This window comes from Urocitellus parryii, chromosome 4, assembly GCF_045843805.1.
Source record: "Urocitellus parryii isolate mUroPar1 chromosome 4, mUroPar1.hap1, whole genome shotgun sequence".
Taxonomy (NCBI): domain Eukaryota; kingdom Metazoa; phylum Chordata; class Mammalia; order Rodentia; family Sciuridae; genus Urocitellus; species Urocitellus parryii.
This window is the reverse complement of record NC_135534.1, coordinates 203,534,956-203,556,308: the sequence shown is the minus strand read 5'-3', so window position 1 is coordinate 203,556,308 and position 21,353 is coordinate 203,534,956. Positions and strand designations below refer to the sequence as shown.

Genomic DNA, 21,353 nt, shown 5'->3' with positions numbered 1-21,353 from the left:
CTTGTCAGAAGCTTATAACTGAGGACCATCAACATAAAACAAAGCCAAGGTACTCCAACTGAGAACTCATGCTCAGTAGCTTTGGTGGAAACAAAATCTAAAACACTACTTGATCTTGGTAATATCTTCCAGAGAAGCAATCTGACGGGATTGTGTTTCATATGCAGCAGACCACAGTGATCTGTTAAGTCAACAGATCTACCAATGGTTCCAGTAGTCAAAGGACCTATCCAAGGTCATGCTGCTGGTGAGCTGTAGAGCCATGACTTGAGCCCAGGCATCTGACTCCAGAGTCAGTCCTGCCCATGACCTGCCACAGGTGATTTCCCATCCATGGCTAGGAGCCAGAACCTGTCCCCAGGTGTACGTCAGAGTAGGTGACTCAGCCTGGGGAGCAGTGTTTGGTGGCCAAAGTTCATAGTGATTTCAGGACCACATGAAGACCCCATTTATGTCTTTCCTGGAGGCGTGGGTTTCCTCCAGACACAAGTCCCAGCAGGGGCCAGAGCTGTGCTTGGCAGTTTGCTCATTTTGGGCTGGGCTGAATTCTAAAAGCTTTTGGTGGCAGAAGCATGTCCTGAGGCACAGTAGTCTCTGGGGTCTCCAGTGTGTTGGTTCTCAGAGCAGAAACTTTGCATGGTGGTCACTGGTTTTCTGAGCACTGAAACAGGGACTTGCTGCTTATGCTCTGGGCTTTGCACCTGGGACATGCGAGGCTTCGTGTTTTGTGTCATCACAAGCCACTTGGGGAGGGCCATTTCAAAGCTTCAGAGGCCAACTTCCTGACATCATTCTGGTAAGAAGTCTGTGGGCACCTGTTCAGGGGCTTGGCCGAGGACAGCGATGCCTCCTTTTGCCTGACACAGTAATAGTGAGGGCACCATACCTGGGTGAATGGGTACGCTAAGCCAGGGCCAAAGGTGAAGATGAACATTGACTTCCTGGATGCTAGGGCCTTTCAAGTTCAGCCCATAGTCTTTCACCAAAAATTTGCTTTGGGAAGTGGTTGGGCAAGCAGCACTGGCAATATGGCAGCGATCAGGGAGCGACAACAACCATGATCACAGGAGCGAACCCCTACTGTATGCCAGGTGCAGGGCTGAGAGCTTTCCAGCTCACCTCACTGAGCTCACTCAAGACTCTCAAGACAGTTTCTGATTCACAGATGATGAACTGAGCTCAGCAAGGCTGGGCTCCTCACCCAGGTCATACAACTAGAGCGGGGAGCTGGAACTTGAACCCAGGCTTGTCTGATTCTAAAGCTGGGGTGCTAAAGCACTGATTAGCTACCTTGAAAACAGGCTCAGAGATGAAAAAGAATCAGGAGCTTCCACTGTACTCTGCAATTTCAGGGGAAGATTCCAAGGGACAGAGCGAGCTATGCAGGTCTTAAAGAAAAAGCAAAGCAAAGTGATCCCTGTGCCTGGCAGCAAGGAAGACCATCAGAGCTCAGAAGGAGGGCATGGGCCCAGGGAGTGGTGGGCAGCAGTACCCTCCTTTCCCCGCAGCTTCTCTGAATAAAGGTAACATTTGTAGTCAACACAGCTTTTGCACCTTTCTCCTGGAAATGGATCTGTTTGTGTGGCAATGCAGGGGTGACCAGCCTGGCAAATGGTCGGAGCTTGGATCCAAAAAAGATGCTGTGGATTATTTTTTAACCACTCTGACGGAACAATGGCATGTGTCCACCTGGTTTTATGACAGAACTTTTAAAAGATATGTGTCACCCAATTACTAGCACATTCCATGCCAGGGTAATAGCAGTGCCCCTCCACATCTACTCCATGCAAAGCTCTGGAAAGCTCTGTTTACCCCTTCCAGAGCTCCATTCAGGTGAGTCATTTGTGACCATCACAAACTGTCCACTGCTGTGGCACAGGCATCACAATTGTGTGCTTGGTGCCAGAACAGGAACTGAGGAATATTCTTACCTCATCCGAAGAGCCATTTTCCACTCTGAATCTGCCTGCCCTCTGGATAGCTCCATCAGCATCACTGGAAATAAGCTAGGGGAAAAAAAGAGCATTCAGTCAGTAGCTGGGCCACCATTTGCAATGCCCCTTCTGTCCAAATGGCTTCCTGCTATACTCAAGCCAAATCAAACATGAGCTGACGGGCCCTGCCTTGAAGCTAAGGGCTTCTTTTAAGTCCTATCAGTTGAGTCCTCAGAGCATCAGTCCCTCGATCTTAGGAGTCCAAGAGTCAGGACCACATGGGCTGCAAGAGTGGAAAATGAGAGCATCAAATCCAAATCAGAACATTTTCCCAAACTGAAAAACATTAAAGCAATGGTCTGTGGAAAAATAATCTTTCATACACATCAAATGTGGACAAGCAGCGGCTCACAGATGGCAAAACTGAAAGCCAAGCATCAAGTTCAACTGCCTTCCCAGGGCAGCCGGAAGAACAATTAGTGGCTGGCAGGAACGCAAGGATCCACTAGTATCAGAGGAAGCTCTTGTGCCTCATTCAGTTTTAAACAGTTTCCAAAAGGCCAACACATGCCTTCCAGGTGGGCAGACTGTCTGAGTAATGGCAAGAGGGCACTTACAGACGGATGGTCTTCAAGGGCTGGGTGCTAGGAGGAGGCGAGGGGGAGGAGAGCACATGTGGCACCACAGTCCTCAGACTGCTCCCCGAGATGCTCTCCTAGATTTCTCAGAGTGACTTGGAAAAATGATCTCTCTTCTTTTAACCTTTTAAATCTACCTGTAATTTTCAGCGAAGATCTGCCAACAACTTCCACACCCCAGAACTTATTAGAATATGCTTGCTGTGGGTGGGAGGGGCGCATCCTACAATTCCATCTCAGGCTCACCCAGTGAAACAGAAACACTATCTTAGGAGAGATTTGCTATCTATTACTTTCACTAGTATTTACAAGACATGGAGATGTGAAAGTAAGAGAAAAATTTCAGAGAACCTCCCCACAAATTTTCCCAAGGAAAATTATTTGAGAAAGATTGGCACATTTTTCTCAAGATAAACATAAAAATAGTATTGAGTGTTTATTGAGTACTTATATGTGCCATCTATTCTTTTGCCCTTAATATGTATTATCTTACTTAATTCTTAAAATAACACAAGGCTGAAACTCTTATTAATTTCATTTATGAGCAAGGAAATCGAGGCAGAGAAGGGTAAATCAATAGCTCCCAGATAGCTGCCCAGACAGAGCTGGGAGTGAGCAAAGGCAGCCAGACAGTGGATGCCGTGATCCTCATCTAACCAGACCTTACTTGAAAGGTCCAGGAGGCCCAGTTTTCATACCTAATCTTTAACCTGCAAAGCAATTCCTAAAAACAAATAAAAAGATTTCTATGTATATGCCTGGCTATTGCTGGTAGCAGATCCTATACTGCTGATAAACTGAGGGTTTGCCTTATCCAAACAGAAGTCTGGCTTTACCCTAGGCTCCTGGGATATACCTTCTAAGCCTGAGGAATTTCCTGTGTCTCTTCACATAGGGGCCTTGAGCCACACTAGATAGTAAGTAACATTGTGGAATATGGTGAGGGCTCCTGTTCACATAGTACAGGTCTCCCATGGAGGGGCTGGAGGCTAAGGAAAGCCACACGGTGGTCAGCCATATCCTCATGGTCAGGCCCACTGAGGACTCTGAATCCCGCGGCTCAGTGAGTTCTCCAAGTGCACTGCCACACATCGTTGCCAGCAGGGGTTGTTGCTGCCCAGGTCTCCAGCTGGAAGCTCTGCTTCTGGACCCTCCTGGACTCTACCCTGTCTGATTCTCGTCTGTATCCTTTGGCTGCCACTTGAACGTAAGTGAGCTGAACAGCTTTTGGTGAGTTCTGAGTCCTTCTAGTCAATGATTGAAACTGAGGGTGGTCCTTGGGCCCAAACTCTGCACTTGGTGTCAAGTGAGGCTGAGCTTGTGGACTGTTCTCTGACTTTACAGAGGCCAATTCTAAAGTACAAGAGCAAGATTGATTTGGGTCTCTGAGGGTCATTGTCATTTCCACAAGGTAGTGTAGAGGACTCGGCACCAGCGTCATCCTTGCTGTAGGTGTGCACTCACTGTTAAAGCAGAAGGAGCAGCAAATAGGATCCAACCTGGGTGTCACTGGCGTAGACTGCCTCAAGGGCTCTGGGAGAGCCATTCTGCGATCATATCTGGACTTAGCAAGAAAAGAGTGCTATAATTAGCTAGTAACATCTCACAGGTATATGGGAGGAGTGTACTCTCCTTGTTATGTCTAAAATAGAGGTGGGTAGATAAAGTCTTGATGATAGCTTGTTCCATCTAGGACTGGGGAGAAGAGCGACCATCTTTCACCAATCCACTCATTCACTCTTAAACCAATACAAATCAAAAGTCGGCCGTTATGTTCCAGACCCTGTCAGGCACAGGCAACCCTGCCTTTTCCTTTGCTGATGTTAGAGTAAGAAGCATATGGCTCGCCTTGCTTAAGAAGTTCAGAAAGAAAGGAAGAACACAATTGATGATTTGATGGATAGAAGGAATTTAGCTCCCTGTGAACTTAGGAGCATGAGTTCCCCATCTCTCCTTCACAGTCTGCAAATAAGTCACCATCATCTCTCACCTGGATGACTGTGACCACCTCTACTGGTCCAGACACCTCCACCACTGCTCCTTAGCCACAATTCCTCATAACACCGCACCATGCAGGGTGGTTTTGGCAAACTGCTCGCTCATCTGTGCCTACAATCCATTTCCCTGCAGCACCCTTTCTTCCCACCAGAGGGCGTGTGCGTGTGGTGCACCAAAGTACAGAGACCCTGTGGCCCACCTCCCCCACCCCCAGTTCCCCCAGTGAAGCCAGCTCATCCTTCAGACCTGCCAAGTCCCTACTACTCCAAGATCCTTCACTGACCTCACTGCCCAGGGAAAGGATGCCCTGCAAATTTCCAAGTACCCCGGGGAGTGATGTTTTCCCTTCCTCAAATGATCACTTGGTCCATCATCAGCTCTCCTCCAACACTCCCTCTGCCCCCCAGAGCTGCATGAGGACAGCCAGTATCCCCAGAGCTAAGCATACCACCTGCCATAGTGCAGACACTCATCAAGCATTTATGAACAAGAAATACACAACTAAATGAAGGCTGAAATCCTACTGAAAGCGACAAAAGAAATATAAAACAGGGGCAAACCTGTGAAACCAGAGAGGATTCGTTACTTTTGTATGAGAAATGTCACAGAAATCCACCAGGTTCATCACGTGGGAAAGACAAAGTGACAGAAGGGCCACATAGCTCGGGAATCACCATGGCAAAGGAAGTCAACCTGGTGGCAAATTCATCAAATCCTGTGGGTTCACACTCACACCCTGTGCACAGGCTGGCGAGTGTAGGGTGGCCCCTGAGGGTGGAAGGCCTGCCAGTCACTGGGCTGACACAGAGTGGCAGCCCCAGCATGCCCCCCCGACCCCACCCTACAGCTGGCTTGGGCAGCTGTGGCGGCTGGTGCCTGATGAAGACTGGCACACCAGCTGAGGCAGGAGGAAACCGAGCCAGCAAACTAAGGGACAAAAACAAACCACACTAACACTGCAGGAAAACCCCTGTAATGGAAGAGAGGCTGTAGCCAGGAGCTGTGTCAGCCGGTTCTCTTTCAGTCACTCCTCACAGACCTCTGATCTGGCCACCAAGACCACACAAAGTCTACACTCTTCCCTTTGCTGAAAGATTTGACTCAGAAAAGTCAGTTTCTACTGGAACCATTTAAATGTCCAATACCACAGTGCATCTCACCCTGTATAGTTAAGGTTCCAGCTGCCATCAATGTGAGTGGACAATGCCACTCAGATTGTCCTCCAGTGACAGAAATGTACCTGGACACAAGGCTGGACCTCAGTCCCCTGAGGTGGCCATCTGACAGTTCTCTCCATTTGTAGGTGGGCCAAAGTCCTTCCTGGGTGGCATTTATATTATAGGCCCAGGCCTTCCAGGAGAGAGGCAATATCTCCCCTGCACCCTTTCTCTCCCACTGGCTAGAACCCCCATACCAGAGGGGTCCTGGAAGCTCACATTGAAACCCACAGGAAGACAGTGGCTCATCTTGAGCCTGAGTTTGGGAGCACAGCCACCTCCCACTTCCAGTACCTGGCTGGATGTGAAAAATAAATCAACGTGCTGCTTTCCACTGCACTGCGATGTTCCAAGCCAACTATTACCCTCATGAGGGAGGAAAAAAAAATCACTGGTCTTATGACAAGCTCATAATTCAAAAGGTGGAAACTGACCTGAAGTATCAAAGCAAATGTTCTATAAAACAGATTTACTACCTAAAGCACAAGCACATTTTAGAAAGTCTCTAGTTATTGCAAAAATTTTGGGGTAAACTGCATGTATGAAAATAATCTATAATTAGCTTACAGATGAAGTGCATTGATTCCTGGATTTTGAACAGCAGCGGCCACCATGAACCAAAACACTGATGCTAAGAAGAAAATAACTAGATTATCAATTTGACACAAATAGAAGAAAATGATGATAAAAACCAGAGACATGCCTGGGGGATGCATGAAGAATGACCCATGTCATGAAGGTGGTCTGTGGGCAGAGCCCAGAAGGAACCAAGTCACCCCTTAGACCCACCTGCTCCTCCAGCATCGCATCTGCTATCGAGTGAGGCCGAAGCCCGAGAAGCCTCCTGTGTTGAACACAGTTGGGCCTGAATGACAGGGGAAGAGGGCCGAGAGCAGACAGTCTGCCATCTGACCACTCCGGAGCCAGCAGCAAGGGGCAGGTGGGTCAGATCTCCTCTCACCTGAGAGCACATGGGGCCCTTGGTTAATCTTCCAGGAGAAGTATCCAGAGAAGAGATTTTTTCAAATAAGTGCTCTGTCCTTAAACACAACACTGCCTCTTCAGGAGTTCAGTGGTTCATGAAGATCTTTTTTTTAAGCTGGTATTGGGGATTGAACATAGGGGTTTTGCACAAACAAATTATCCACTCTAAGTACAATTTTAAAAATATTTATTTTTTAGTTGTGGCTGGACACAATATCTTTATTTATTTATTTTTATGTGGTGCTGAGGATTGAACCTAGGGCCCCGCACTTGCTAGGTGAGTGCTCCACTGCTGAGCCACAACCCCAGCCCTCTAAGTACAATTTTTTAAAAAATAAAATAAACACTTTTTGCAGTGCTAGGAATGAACCCAGGACCTCGCACGTGCTAGGCAAGCCTCTACCATTGAGCTATATCCCCAGCCCCATGCAAGATGTTTTTTAATCTGATCAATCCAGATCTGTATTCCTGAAGGATGCAGCCAGGAGGAGAGTGAAATGAGGAGGTAGCTAAAGGGGAGCACGGAACAACCAAGAGGTCAACAAAGAGAATGGCATCCACATCTTTTTTTTTTTTTTTTTTTTTTTAATATTTATTTTTTAGTTATTGGCGGACACAACATCTTTGTTTGTATGTGGTGCTGAGGATCGAACCCGGGCCGCATGCACGCCAGACGAGCGCGCTACCGCTTGAGCCACCTCCCCAGCCCCATATCCACATCTTAATAAATATGAATAGGTTACATTCCCCTGTGGAAAGAAAAAAGACTCAAGAATTAGGAACATAAATGAAATTCAATTAGTTGCAAAAGCCATCCATTATATACAATAAAACAATCATGAAAAACAAACGTAAAATAAAAAATATTTTAGGGGCTAGGGATGTACTTCAGTGGTAGAACATTTGCCCAGTACCACCACAAAATAAAACAAGATGAAACCAAAAACACACATATGTGAACACAAAAAGAGAGAGAGAACAGTTGTAGAAAATGAGGCACCCACTGAATGCTTGTTATCAGGGAGAATATTCTCTTTCTCTCTCTCTCTCTCTCTCTCTCTCTCTCTCTCTCTCTCTCTCTCTCTCTCTCTCTCTCCCTCTCTCTTTTGGTGGTGGTGGTACTAGGGATTGAACCCAAGGGTGCTCTACCACTAAAGTATGTTTCAGCTCTTTTTATTTTTTATTGTGAGACAGAGTCTTACTATTACCCACGTCAGCCTCAAATTTGCAAGCCTCCTGCCTTAGTTTCCCCAATTGCAGGGCTTATATGTGCACACTGCCACACATGGTTTCTCTATTCTTCTGATGTTTCAAGAATTATGTACTTGGGGCTGCGGATGTAGCTTAGTGGTTGACCACTTACTTAGTTAGTATGCACAAGGCCCTGGGTTTGATCCCTCGTGCTGCATAAAAGAAATTATTGGTAAATTGGAACAACAACAGAAAAAACAGTGAAGGAAGAATAAAATCATAAAGTAAAACTTAAGAAAAAGAGGCATCAAATGAAAAAAATTAAAATATTATTGTTTAGGGAAAAGTAGAATTATCCCCCCAAACAGACAATTATAAATATTTATATAATGAATAATAATATATAATTATACAATAAAACTATTATAAATAGGAGTTAATAAATAATAATTATAGGGGGGCCAGGAGTTCAGCTCAACACTAAAGCACTTACCTAGCATGTGTAAGACCTTGAGTTCAATCCTCAGTGCCACACACACACACAAATTATGGTGGGATATTTTAGTATGTTTCTCCGACAGATCAAGGCAAAAACTAGTAAGGATTTATAGAAGAGTCAAATAATAAAATTAATAAGCATTATTTAATAGCCATAGGTTGAACTTAGCAAGGTACAGAGAATACACAATTAAAACATTTATTAAATTTTAATAATAAAATTAATATTAAAATTAACATTGAACAAAAACCACAAAAATTGTATAAAATTCCTTAAGACCAAAAAAAAAAAAAAACCTTGTAAAACTGTACAGATCATGTTTTAGTATAATGCAAGTGAGAAATCAATTCAAAAGGATCAAACAATTGGGAATTCAAAATATACACTTGAAAAAACTTGGGCTGACTACGAATAGTCAAACTGGATGTGATTCAAACCCGCCCAACAACAGGTACAGGATGCACCACCGCATACAAAGCCCTAGATGTTCTCTAATGGGAAAATTCATATTCTTAAATGCTTTCATTACTAAATAAATAAAAAAGGATAACAATAAGGAACTAAATAGTAATCTCTAGAAGATATGAAAAATAACCATGAAATAAACCCAGGACCAGCAGGGACAGGAATCAGCCAAAGACTGAAGAGGGCAGCGCAGAACGAGGAGGGCAGTGGAATCGGTAGACACATGGGAGCAGGGGACGAATGTGCACGGTGAAAAGGAAGAAAATCAAATTCGATGACAAAGTAGAGAGAAATTTTTTTAAAAGATCAAGAGAATGCAATGTGAAACTATGAGAATACCATGAAAACTTCAATGAGTGAACAACTAAGAAAACACACAAAGTAAAAATTATTTTAAAAAGGGAAGAAACGTGAATCTGCCTGTCTATCACTATTAAAAACCCAAGATAGCAGAACACTGCCCACAAACGCACCATGGCCTGGGGGTCTTCTGAAGAGGTGAAGGGTCCCGTCTTCTACATGCCCCCACCCCACGGTGGCCACAGATGTTTCCATAGAGAACTGGCAGATCTTTTGCATGTTTTGGTGGAGAAAGTCAGCAAAAGGGAGTTGACATATATTGAACATCAGCAATGCTAAGGAAAGAAGGCAGAATGTTTAATTTATTTGGTCCCACAGCTCTGATTGGGTCAGACACCAAATGATCAGATCCCAAGGATGATATCTAGTAGACAGAAAAAGGAAATGACCAATTATATGGTCAGTTGGCAATTCCTTTAGAATTCTTGCTCTGTTTAAATTTATTTTCACTTAACTAAAGTTAAAAAAAAAAACAAAAACCTATCCCTCAACTGTACTAGCTCCACTTCAGGTGCTTGACAACTACACAAGGCTACTGCACTGGACAGTGCAGCTATAAACATTTTTGCAATTGCAGAAAGCTACACTGAACAGGACTGACCATGCTGGGCCTTCGTGCAACTCTGAGATCAAACCGGTTTCTCATCTGATTTGTTAAATACACTAAATAGTAGTTATCTGTGTGAGTCAATGCTCTGAGTGGGCTCTGCCTAATCTCAGCCACACTGTAACTGACTCACACAACAATGAACAGTGTTCAATGTATTAGATGTTTTATTTCAGGAAAAAATTAATATCTAAGCAAAAATATCCATTTGTAGAATTTAAGAAATTTATGGGCTGTGGTTGTGGCTCAGTAGTAAAGAGCTTGCCTGACATGTGTGAGGCACTGGGTTTGATTCTCAGCACCACAGATAAATTTAATAGAAAATAGGAAACAAGAGGGGCTGAGGTCGTGGCTCAGCATAGAGCACTTGCCTAGCAAGTATGAGGCCCTGGGTTCGATCCTCAGCACCACATAAAAATAAATAAATAAAATAAAGATATTGTGTACAACTAAAAAAAATAAATATTAAAAAAAGAAAATAGAAAACAAGAAGCAAAAAGTGTAATTAACTCATCACTAAATAAAAATATCATTTGTTTCCTATTTAAAACAATTAAATGAGAATCTTTCTTAAATTAATATGAATACATACTTTCTCAAAAACAAAAATCTCTTTCCCCTCTACTTTACTACTTTGTCTCCTGGGTTGACATTTGTTCCCATCCTAAATCTGTCTGGGATTACTGTGATTTCTGTTTAGCATGCACTGTGTAAGTGGCATTCAAGTGTATAAACCACAGAACAATATTTTTACTTGGTAAAGAATATCTCAGAAATATTATGTAAAGGGCATCTTTAAAAATAATATTTTGTATTTTCCTCCAGATCTCCTTTCTTTAAAATGAGTGATAGTAAGTGCAGAGTTTAGGACCCAACTGACTGGGTTCAAATCTCAGTTTTACATTTATTAGCTTACTGGAAAAGTCACTTGATCTTTCCTTGTTACATTTTAGTTTCCTTATCTCTAATATGGGGATAATGACTATATCCACTTCTAGGTTCACAGAGAGAATTTGATAATGTAATATATATATAATAATCCCAGAGTAGCACCCAACGTATCAGGTGCTCAATAAATATTATGCTATAACATGTGTTATTATAATAATATGACATTGATTAATATAAAATGCTGATTAGTATTAAATCACTAATTAGTGGGTTAGTGATTAAACTGCCTTAATGCTGGATTTAAACTCTTGGAAGATCTGTTTAAACATTGATCCATCTAGTAAATATTACTGAGAACTTATTTTTCAGGGCCTGTTTGAACTGCTGGACTAATAAAGATAAATGCAATACGATCCCTGCCCTGGAGGACCACAAATCCTAATGGGAGAGAAAGACTATACCTATAAACAGATAAATCACAATGCAACCTGGTTAAATGCCATAACAACAGAAGCGAGAAGGGTGCTGGGGGAGGTCAGAGGCTGGAAAGACCCGCTCTGCCTGAGGCAGCTGTGGAAGGCTGCATTGCTATAACACAATTTATTCTGGTACAGGACCTTTGAGAAATGATTTCCAACATAGCAGGCTTTTTAAAACAGCAAATACTTGTCAAGAAAGCAGACCACTTGACCCTGTACATACAAATCTGCCTGTCTGTCTGTCTGTCTCTCATACACATACACACACACATATACTCACCCCTGACTTACAAAGAACTGTTCAGAAAGGAAGAACATTTAAATGTATGCATAAAAATAACTATGGGCAGAAGGCATTGTCCCCTCGCTGGTGGGCACTGCTGTGTCCTCATGCTAAGTGGTGCTCCCCACCAGCTTCCCCCCTCCCATCTCCGTATTTCAGTTCACTGCTGGAGGGAGGGATGGGGGAGCCAGGTTCAGGGACAGAGGTATGTGTACTTTTCCTCCCACTCTTCACCTTCTGCCTGTGCCAGGGACAGGAAAAAGATTTGGGAAGCTGAGCAGCTGAGTGCTGAGCACCATGATGCCTGGAGGAACATCATCCAGGAGGACAGATAGTGACTGGAAGAGAAGCAGTGAGAACTTGGCCCTGTGCTCAGGCCTTGCTTATCATCCTCATCCTGGCCACCATCCTCAGCGAGATCCACATCCATCATGATGATTTTGCCAACGGCCTGAGCTCGCCCTTCTGCCTTCTCCCACTTAACGACCTTGCCTGGCTCCAGAGCTTTGCCACCCATCCTAAGACTCCAGCAACGCCCCCCCACACACATACACTGGCACAGTGCCTGGCTAACGCACTCCGGTCTTTTGGTTCATGGTCTCCAGACTTGAGGTTAATGAAGTTAATGCTGGTCTTACTTATGCACAGGCCTTGCCTACTGCTGACCCCTCATCAGACTCTCAGAGTCATGACCACCCAGTCACCCCACACACACTCTCACCCCTCTTCCTGTGTTCACAGAAACACATTTCCACAGGAGCAGGCCTGCCGCCAACTCATCCCACTCAACTTAGGCTAGCTCCTCTGGGCCACGGGCCAGGGCTTCCATTCATTCCTGCTTCCTTTCCCATCACAAGTCCACCCCATCAACCACTAGTCACCTCCCTAGAACACCCTCTCTCCTGACAGATGGCCTTGCTGCGCAGCATGCCACCATTTGTGAGGTGGGTCAGGATGGGCACTGTCAACAAACTCTCCATCTCAAATGAACTTGCCTCAGTTTCCAAATTCAAATTTATCTGGCTAGCAGGAAACACCTGTGGAGATCCAACACAGAAGATGCAACTCATGAGTGAAGGCCACCTTTCATCCTACGGTGAAATATCAGAACACTCTTTGCTTCTCCATGACCAATGGGGAGGAACCGAGAGATGCATTTGGTGACTGGCTTTGTTGCTTCCAATAGAACCAATCTGGTTAATTCTTCCCTCCTCTATTGCATTTTGGGTCAGAGATACTGGGTTTATATGAAGAGCAACTGCATTTTGAGGTATCCCACCCACGCCAGCACCTCTTCTTCCCTTCAAGAAAACAATGGGCAGGAAGTGGGGAGGACTCTTTCCCAGTTAGAACCATGGAAGCATCCAAGCCAGCAGTCTTGAAGAAAAAGCAAAGGAATTTCACAGAGCCCAAGATCAAGTGCCTGAGAAAGAAGTTTGCCCAAAGATGTTTTGAAAGGCTAGGAGGAAGCTTATCCGTGGAGAAACTAAACAATATCATAGGAATACAGGTAGGTGTGCAGAATGAATGTTTGAATGGCCATGGCAAGAAAAGCAGGAAACTCTACGTATGTGCAGAATTCAAATTAGTGTCTGTCATCAGGATCAGAGGTGTCAGTGGTAGGGGGCCCCAGATCTGAAAGGGGTCCCAGCTGAGTCAGGAGGATCGCCTGGTGAACTTAAATTGACTCAGCCTCTTATGGGCCTGGGCTTATATGTGGGCACTACTATGCTTGGCAAGACCACCCGTTTTGTAAAGTAGGGATGGTGGCAAGAGAGAGACCAGATCAGCAGGCTTATTAGAAGGACGAACTAAGGTGTCTACTGTGGTATTTTTGTAATCTGGTCAGTTAATAAACAGAGCCTACTGTCAAATTAAAAAAAAAAAAAGAAAGAAAATAAGTGGGAAAGAAAAAAAAGATTCTATTGTAGAAAATGCAATGTTTATAAGCCAAGTGCCACAGATAGGGAGAGAGACAGGTAGAGTCCTGGGGCAGAGGGCTGGGGAGAACAGTTTTGCCTACATGCCAAGCTGTTGGCCTCACCAAAGGGAGAGGCGTATAATCTGCATCTTGTTCTTTGATCTAGAAAGCTGACATTTTCTCAAGCTTATGTAAAGAGCTAAGCAAACATTACTTCAACATTCCTCTTCCAAACAGTCTACTTTTTGTAGCCCTGAGCTCCCGCTGTATGTAAATTCTGGAGCCACTGGTTCAGATCAGCAAAGAGCCAAGCACAGGAGAACATCCTATCTCACGCCGGCAGAGCTTCACAACATAAACACCAACTGGACGCTGGAAATCGATCAGGAAGCTTTGCACAATCACCGGCCACGCAGCTGTTGAGCTCAGAGAAGCTACAGTCCTCAAAGGACAATGACAGCAGAGGGCCAGTGATACACTCTGAATGCTGAAGAAATAAGGTCTGAATAGCTTTTTGTTTTTGTTTGTAGATTTTGTAAGAAGGGGGATAAAAACCCCCTTCAATATAGGAGCTCTGGAAAATCGCTACATATGATCCTGAAAATTAAAAAAGGAAGTATAGCTTTAATCTCCCCCCCCCCCCCGCCCCACAGTGCTGGGGAATTGAACTTTAATACATCCCCAGCCCTTTAAAAATTTTTATTTGGAGGTAGGAGCTCACTAACTTGCTGAGGCTGGCCTCAAACTTAAGATCCTCCCACCTCAGCCTCCTGGATCGCTGAAATTAAAGGTGTGTACCACTGCACCTGGCCTTTGAATCAGTCTTTACTACAAACTCAAAATAAAATTTAGAGAAACAATTGCTGCCCTCAAGGAAATGGAAAAAAAATAATCTCTTTGTAATAGTATGTAAAGGTTCTACACATGTTGAGATAAAACAGGCCCCAAAAACACAAATGGAGGATGAAAATCTTCACTGGAGAGGGAAACAAGTGTTAACCTTAGAAAACTGAAACACTGAGCTGTGGGTGGGGGATGCCCACCTGGAATCCCAGCTACTTGAGGTTGGGGCTGGAGGATCATCCTGGGCAACACAGCAAGACTATCATCTATGAGAAAAGAAAAGCATAAGTACAACAGCATTTTTAAAAACATTTTAAATGCTAAACACAGAATGAAAAGGAACCAAAATAAAAATTAAAAAAAAAAAAACAAAAATAAGGAGAAAAAAAAGACAGTTATGGAGGAATGAGGAAAAAGATTTTTATTGTTTCAAGGTGGGGGGGAGCAATAATTAAAGATATAGTAGAAGAAAATATTCATCCCTGACTAAAGACCTGGGTCTAAAAAGCACAAAGATACATGTTTCAGGCAAAATTAATCAAAACAGAAATGTGCAGAGAAATTATGGGATTTTTTTTAATAAAAGAAAAACAAAATTTTGAAAAAATTTCAGGTAGGAAAGGTTACTAAGGAAGAAAGAAAATAAATTGGAACTACTCCTCTTAAGTAATCATACTGGGTTAAATAGCACTGCTCTACCCCATTCAGGTCCACCCTGAACCTCAGAACATGACCTTATTTGCAAATGGGGTCTTTTTTGCAGATAAAATTTGTTGAAATGAGGTCCTACTGAATTCCTATGGGACCTAACTCCACAACTCTGACTTTACAAGGGAAGAGGAGAAGGAGGTTCAGATTCAGTGGTGCAGGGAGAAGGCCACGCGAGGACACAGAGACAGTGGAATGCAGCTGCAAGCTGAAGGGGGTCTGGAAGGGTAGGCAACCCCAGATGCTGCAAGAGGCAGGGAAGAACTCCTACCCAGAGCTTTCGGAAGGAGCATGTCCCTGTAGAACCTTGGTTTGGGACTTTAACCTCTAGAACCTTGAGGGAATAAATTTCTATTGTCTTAAGCTGCTTGATTTGTGGAAATCTATGATAGCAGTTCAGGAAATGAATACAGTAACATCAATATTTGTGAAGTTCTAAGAGAATAAGGCAGTTGACTCAGAAATCTTAAAATCAAGTTGTTCTCATGGAAACGGTAACTCGGTCATTTCCAGATATGTAAGGATTAAAGAAAATACCATCATGTTCCCTAGCACACTAACCTGAACCTGCAGGACAAGCACACTTACTTAGAACCACTGCCATTCACTTGTATTGGGGAGGTCACAGCCGATGTAGTCAGACATAAATAAGAAATATGAGATTTGGATGGAGGGAGACCAAGTTGTTTGTGGAAGAGTATCTATGCCTTCAAAAGATGATACTTTGTTTTTAAGTAAAGAAGCACAGTAAAATAATAATATGTAAAACATATAAGACCATTTTATATATAAATTTAATTACTGAAGGGACATACCTAAATCTTCATAGTGATTATCCATAGGAGGCAAGATTACGGATGAATTTAATTATTCTCTCTGTGCTTTTTAGTACATTTTAAATGTTCCATAATAAGGGTAAGTCAAAATGCACATATACATATACAAAGAATGAAAAGCAATATAAAAAAGTAGGAAAAATAATTTATCAGAAACCATATTTCTAGCAAAACTGATTGTGTAGCTCATATGTGGACACTTAGCAGTGAACTTGGTGCTGCTGGGGATTCGGTGAAAAAGAATCCTGACCCTGTACTAGGACAGGTAAGGAAGGCCCACAAATTATTACAGTGTGGAATATGATGGGTGCTGGAGGAATGTGAGAACTGCAGGGCTCTGGAGGGGGAAAGGTGATTTGCCACAGGGAGGCCAGGAAAGGCGGCCGGGAAGAGCAGGGCCTTGGCAGGGGCAGGTCCAGCAGGGCGTTCTAGAAGGACAGAAGGTGTGAGGCGGCCTCAGAGGCCAGCGTCACGGCAGATAATGGCCTGTTGGATGGATCCTGGGCCACGTGAGCTAAGGCTCGACGACAGGTTGGAGTGAGACCATGGAAATTCTGAAATCCTAGACTAAAGAGCACCTAGTCGGTTCCCTAAGCAGAGGAGAGATGCTGAGGGTGATGCTGCCGTTACTTGTTGGAAAGCATAAAGATGACACTGCCAGGGCTGTCCAGGATGAAGGTCCTCTTACAGCATCAAGGAAGGCAAAGCTCCCGGACTACGGCAAATGACAGCTAAGAACGTGGGCACACTCGTTTACATTTCTTTGAGAAGTTATAGAGTCAGGAAAAGTCCCAGAAGCTCACAGGAAATGGAAATGACACAAAAGTCACCCAGAAAAAGGAATATCTGGAAGTGAACCAGGCAAGAAGAGAGAGGTAAGAAACACATAAGGAAATGAAAGTTACTTTCAAAATGGAAGATGCATGCCGCTCAGCCCACTCCAGATGTGCTGATCAGGATGTGAATTTTAAACAAGCCACTCAAGGAATCTGTAGGCACAATGGAATTTGAGGGTCACTTATAGCAAAGGCACAATCTACTGTGGATAAAGGGTGTATGTGGGGGCAGTTGTGTGGCGCTGGATGAGGTAATCAGCCTTTCTACAACTCAGTCACCTCAGCTGTAAAATGGGGCAATAATGGTACATACACCTCTCTGTAGGCAGTTTTAAAATTCAAATTAGTTTACACATCGAAGGCATTCAAAAGACTTCCACTGGCCATGCACACTGGTGTGGATGAAGAGCAACCTGGCCATGGAGTCTATTTGGAGTACAGTCCCAAGAGGGTTTGGCAGGAAATGGGTGGGCCATGGCTGGTTTCCTGTTTCTGGAATTAGCAACACAACAGAAGGTAGTGCCATCTATTTGGTGGTCTGGCATGGGGCAAGAGGGATGACAGTAAGTTCAGTTTGGGGCACATTGAGGTTTGGTTGCCACTGGGCCAACCAGTAATGATGTCCAGGGGGCATCTGGGCAATGGATCCAAGGATAGAAATCTGGACTCAATATGTGGATCTGGGAGTCACCAATCTACACTGAAGCATGGGACTAGGGAATGTCACCCAGAAGCAAGCAGAGTGAGAACAACACCTGGGACAGACGTGGAGGAACATCCGCATGAAAGGCCAGGCAGAAAAGGAATCCCTAGGAAACGCTGAGAAGGAGAAGCAGGGAGACACCAAGGAAGGAGAGAGTTCAGGCAGGGGAAAGCGTGGTCCCATGAGGCAAAGGTGGAGAAACGCCGGCTGAATTTGGTCTTTGGTGACCTTGGCAAGAGCAGTTTCTGTGGAGTGCAAGAAGGGGAAGCATCAGGAGGAGAAAATCAGGAGGGATCAAAAAGAGAAGGTGCAGGATGCTGGAACATACTCCCAATGCAGTCAGCACGCTCTCATGTGGGTGGAGCAAACCCAGGTTGAGCCTGCAGCACAGCAGCAACTGCAATAGGCCAGTTAAGAAGCTGGGCCCCAAAGCACAGCATCTTTTGCCCAGGTAACCGCTTTAATTAAACCAGTAAAATAATTAAAAAAAAAATATTACTCATGGCTCAGCAGTAACAGAGGGATGAGAAACCTGAGCCCTTTTTGATAAAGCACATGCAACAGGAGAAACTGAATTTTTTTCATGATTTTCCCTCAATGGGAAAAAAAAAAGCATACACATTATAGATATTCCTCTCTCCAAGAGAGAGGGCAAAGAAGGTGCTCTAACCGTGGGGTAGCCGTGCATTGGCAAAGGCGTGGCTTTGCCGGAAACAGGGAAGAGCCTAAAGGAAAGGGTCTCAGTTTAAAGGCACCAAGAGAAACTTCAGTGCTCTTGGATCCACAGCCCCGGGGGAAGTTTCTCAAGCTGCCTGCCTGGAGCAGTTAGTAAGTGAAAGGGGCTACATTTCTGCAGGCCAGACAAAAGAGCTCTTCTTGTTCAGAGCCTATGTGGTGAAAGGTTGGCCAAAAGATAAATTCCTTTCCATCTTTGATGACACCAAAAGAAGGACAAGAGCAGTTTTCAAACTCTGTGTGCCCAATGCCTCAGCTGAGATGGGAAGACTTGCCTAAATTCAGAAGAAAACGGGCCCTTTCTAAACGCAGCTTTCAGAAAACTGAGAATACTTTCTACTCATCAGAGCAACATCAAAGGCATAGAACATTCCACATTTTGATCAAGTTGACGATATTTTTTCTACAACCAATGAGAAATATTGCTGAGCCTGTCTTACTGGTATGAAAGTCGAAGCAGGTATATGAGGGGCATGGTGGTGGGCAGGGGACATTGTGGTACAGGAAGATAAGTGAGGCACCAGAAGAGACTGCATGTCAGAGATGCTCAGGAAAATTTTGCCACTGGAGTGCACAAGAGATCACAACCAAGGAGGAAACTGGTCTCTCTCTCTCCTGTGGTGAAGAATTAGCCAAGTAAACAATGTGCTTCACAGTTTGCTCTCTGGTTATGAGGGCAGGGGCCTGTTAGCTATCATGCTGTTGATTAAGAGTAGCCGTGTTTACTCAACGATCAACCTGATTTCCTTAGAAAACACTCTGTAAGCAATTTGAAAATACTTTCATAGTATAGCAGGGTACCACATGTGACCAGGTGAAGGCCACTGGAGTCAAAGAACAAAGACCCCAGGATACTAGCAGAAGCAAGAAGTAGTACAGAGACACAGAACACATGGACTTGAGGAGGAAAGACCTGGACATATAGGAGGCAAAGACCTATGTGAACCTCTGAGGAGAGCAAGAGACACCCTGACCCACAGGAGGCAGGGAGGGGGGCACTGGAAACTCTTGTTTTGAGAACGGAGACCATGCTGGTGACAGATATCATGGAGGTGGCTCTTCCTGGGAAGGACTGGAGGTTCTGGTATTCATGTATGGTGTGTGTTTAGCTAGGCCATTTGGTAGGGCTCTGTGCCTCAGCTATCCATGTTATTAACACATGGCTCAGTGCTCAAGATGGTCACCAAATGGCTGGTCAGGTGGTGCTAATTCTGCCTGCATTTTGTTGATCCTAGGAAATTAGGTCATTAAATCACACTGTAGAAAAAAGTGGGGTAGGGAAGAGACAACTGTCCAAACCATTCCCTAAAACTGAGCACGTCAATGGCAGACTGAAGGATTATGCTGTTAAGGCAGGATGTAGAAATACCTTGTGTTTATGCTCTATCTTATGTTCAAAACAGGATTGAAAGCAGCTTAGTGAATGATATCTTACTCAAAGGATAAAATTAGATAACAGCACACTCCGAACAAGGGTGTATCAGATGTGGATAAACAAACTGAAAACAAGAGAAAAAGATGAGCAGCCATGTTATAAAGCCTCTCAAGGTTACCAGAGGCAAGGAAATAAGTAGGGTCCTGAGATTCCTAGAAGCCACTGCAAAAAGGAAAAATCCCTTCCATTTACAGGATCCTCTCTGCTCATAAGGCTGACCACAAGCTTCCCAGAAGAAGCATGGTAGGTACTTTTCCATCCTAAGAAAAGTTTTTCTCCTAGGTCCTCTTAAAGGAGACACTGTGTGACAGGCTTAGAGAGCTCCTCAGCAGCATCCTCCAAGACATACACCATCGAGACCCGTCAGGCTGTTCTCCACTCTGTCCATCAAAGCAGATGAAAGGCACAAAGCCAAGGCACAAATCAAGAAATGCAAGTCTGCGAGAGAGCAGGAAAGGCAGGCCAAGTGTGTGTAGCTGTCTTGGGTTGGGCTTGATCCAGGTATTAAATTCAAACCATTTGAGGCATGGCCATCTCTTTGGATAACTCTTTATGAACAGCTTCTTAAAACCAAGCTTTTGTTAAGATTAGACAGAAACAGTTTGAAATGATACATTTGAATTAAAAGCTAAAGCAGGGTGCTCTGTGCTGTTGATTAAAAGCAGCTGTGTTTACTCAACGATCAACCTAATTTCCTTAGAAAACACTCTGTAAGCAGCCAGACCATAAGAATATGAGATTGTACCCTAAAAGATTAGGTGTAGGGGGGTTAAATGTCACTTCTGGCACTTGCTAGCTACGGGACTTTTCAGAGATCATCAGTAAATGGGAATCCATTCAATGTCCACTAGTGTCTTCTGAGCAGCTGCCGTGTGAGGCCTAATCAAATAACACCCACCTCTGATGGTTGTTACTGAGGATTAAATGAGTAAATGCATCTCAAGGATTGAGCATAGCAACTGGATCATGGCAAGCACTGAATAAGTGCTCAAACTATTAATAACGACAACAAATTAATAACCATAATAGAAGATTTATGGCTCCATTCTAATGCATAAACACGTATATGATTAAGATCTTCAAATTCTACCCACAGAAAATGGTTGCAATAATTGTAGCCTGGCAAAGCTTCAAAGTCAGCAAGACCAATCACCCATAGTTAGTAAAAACATCAAGAAGTATCATCAGAGTTCTGGACCACACAGAACTGCTAGTGAGTGTGCCCAGATAAACATGTCTCAAGGTACCAGAGGGAGCTGACCTGCTGTGTGAGAAGCAGGCTCGAGCCTGTTATTCCAGAGAGCATCTGCCAACACTGGGATGGCTGTAGTCCTTGAGGTGTTGGTGTCCCAGGGGGAGATACGCTGGCACCTTCACTAATCTCTCACTTTGGTGATGCCACATAGAATATGATTTCTCCTGTTAATGCCCATGTGAACAAAAAGCCTACTGGACTCTGAAGAGAGAATAAGACTGTGCTGGGTCAGGGATGCCTGACCGGCAGCTAAGTTACTCATTAGCAAACTATCCTCTTTCTGGACACCAGTCCCTCAGGCATAATTCAAATTTGTGCTTGAGCAAAAATATAAATTACTACATATAAAACTTTGAGAGCCCTCAAAGAGTCAAAACTTCAAACATTAAAATCTGCAGATGCCAGGCATGTTCACTGTCAACCATTCCTTTGATAGTCATTAGATAGCACAAAAGCCAGATGTCCTTTGAGGCCACTCTGAGTTCCTAAGAACTAAATCCCACCCCTTTCATAGGTTTGTTTCCTCTGTGGCAGG

The 21,353-nt window shown here is 44.0% G+C and overlaps 1 protein-coding gene across 1 annotated transcript in view; it reads right to left on the bottom strand.

Annotated features, from left to right (window-relative positions):
• Garnl3 (GTPase activating Rap/RanGAP domain like 3) overlaps positions 1–21,353 on the bottom strand; it is a 145,392-nt gene that overhangs the window by 84,718 nt on the left and 39,321 nt on the right. The window contains exon 4 of the mRNA XM_026386385.2: positions 1,932–2,006. Coding sequence (XP_026242170.1) covers positions 1,932–2,006 — 75 coding nt within the window. The remainder of the gene's footprint in view (positions 1–1,931; positions 2,007–21,353) is intronic.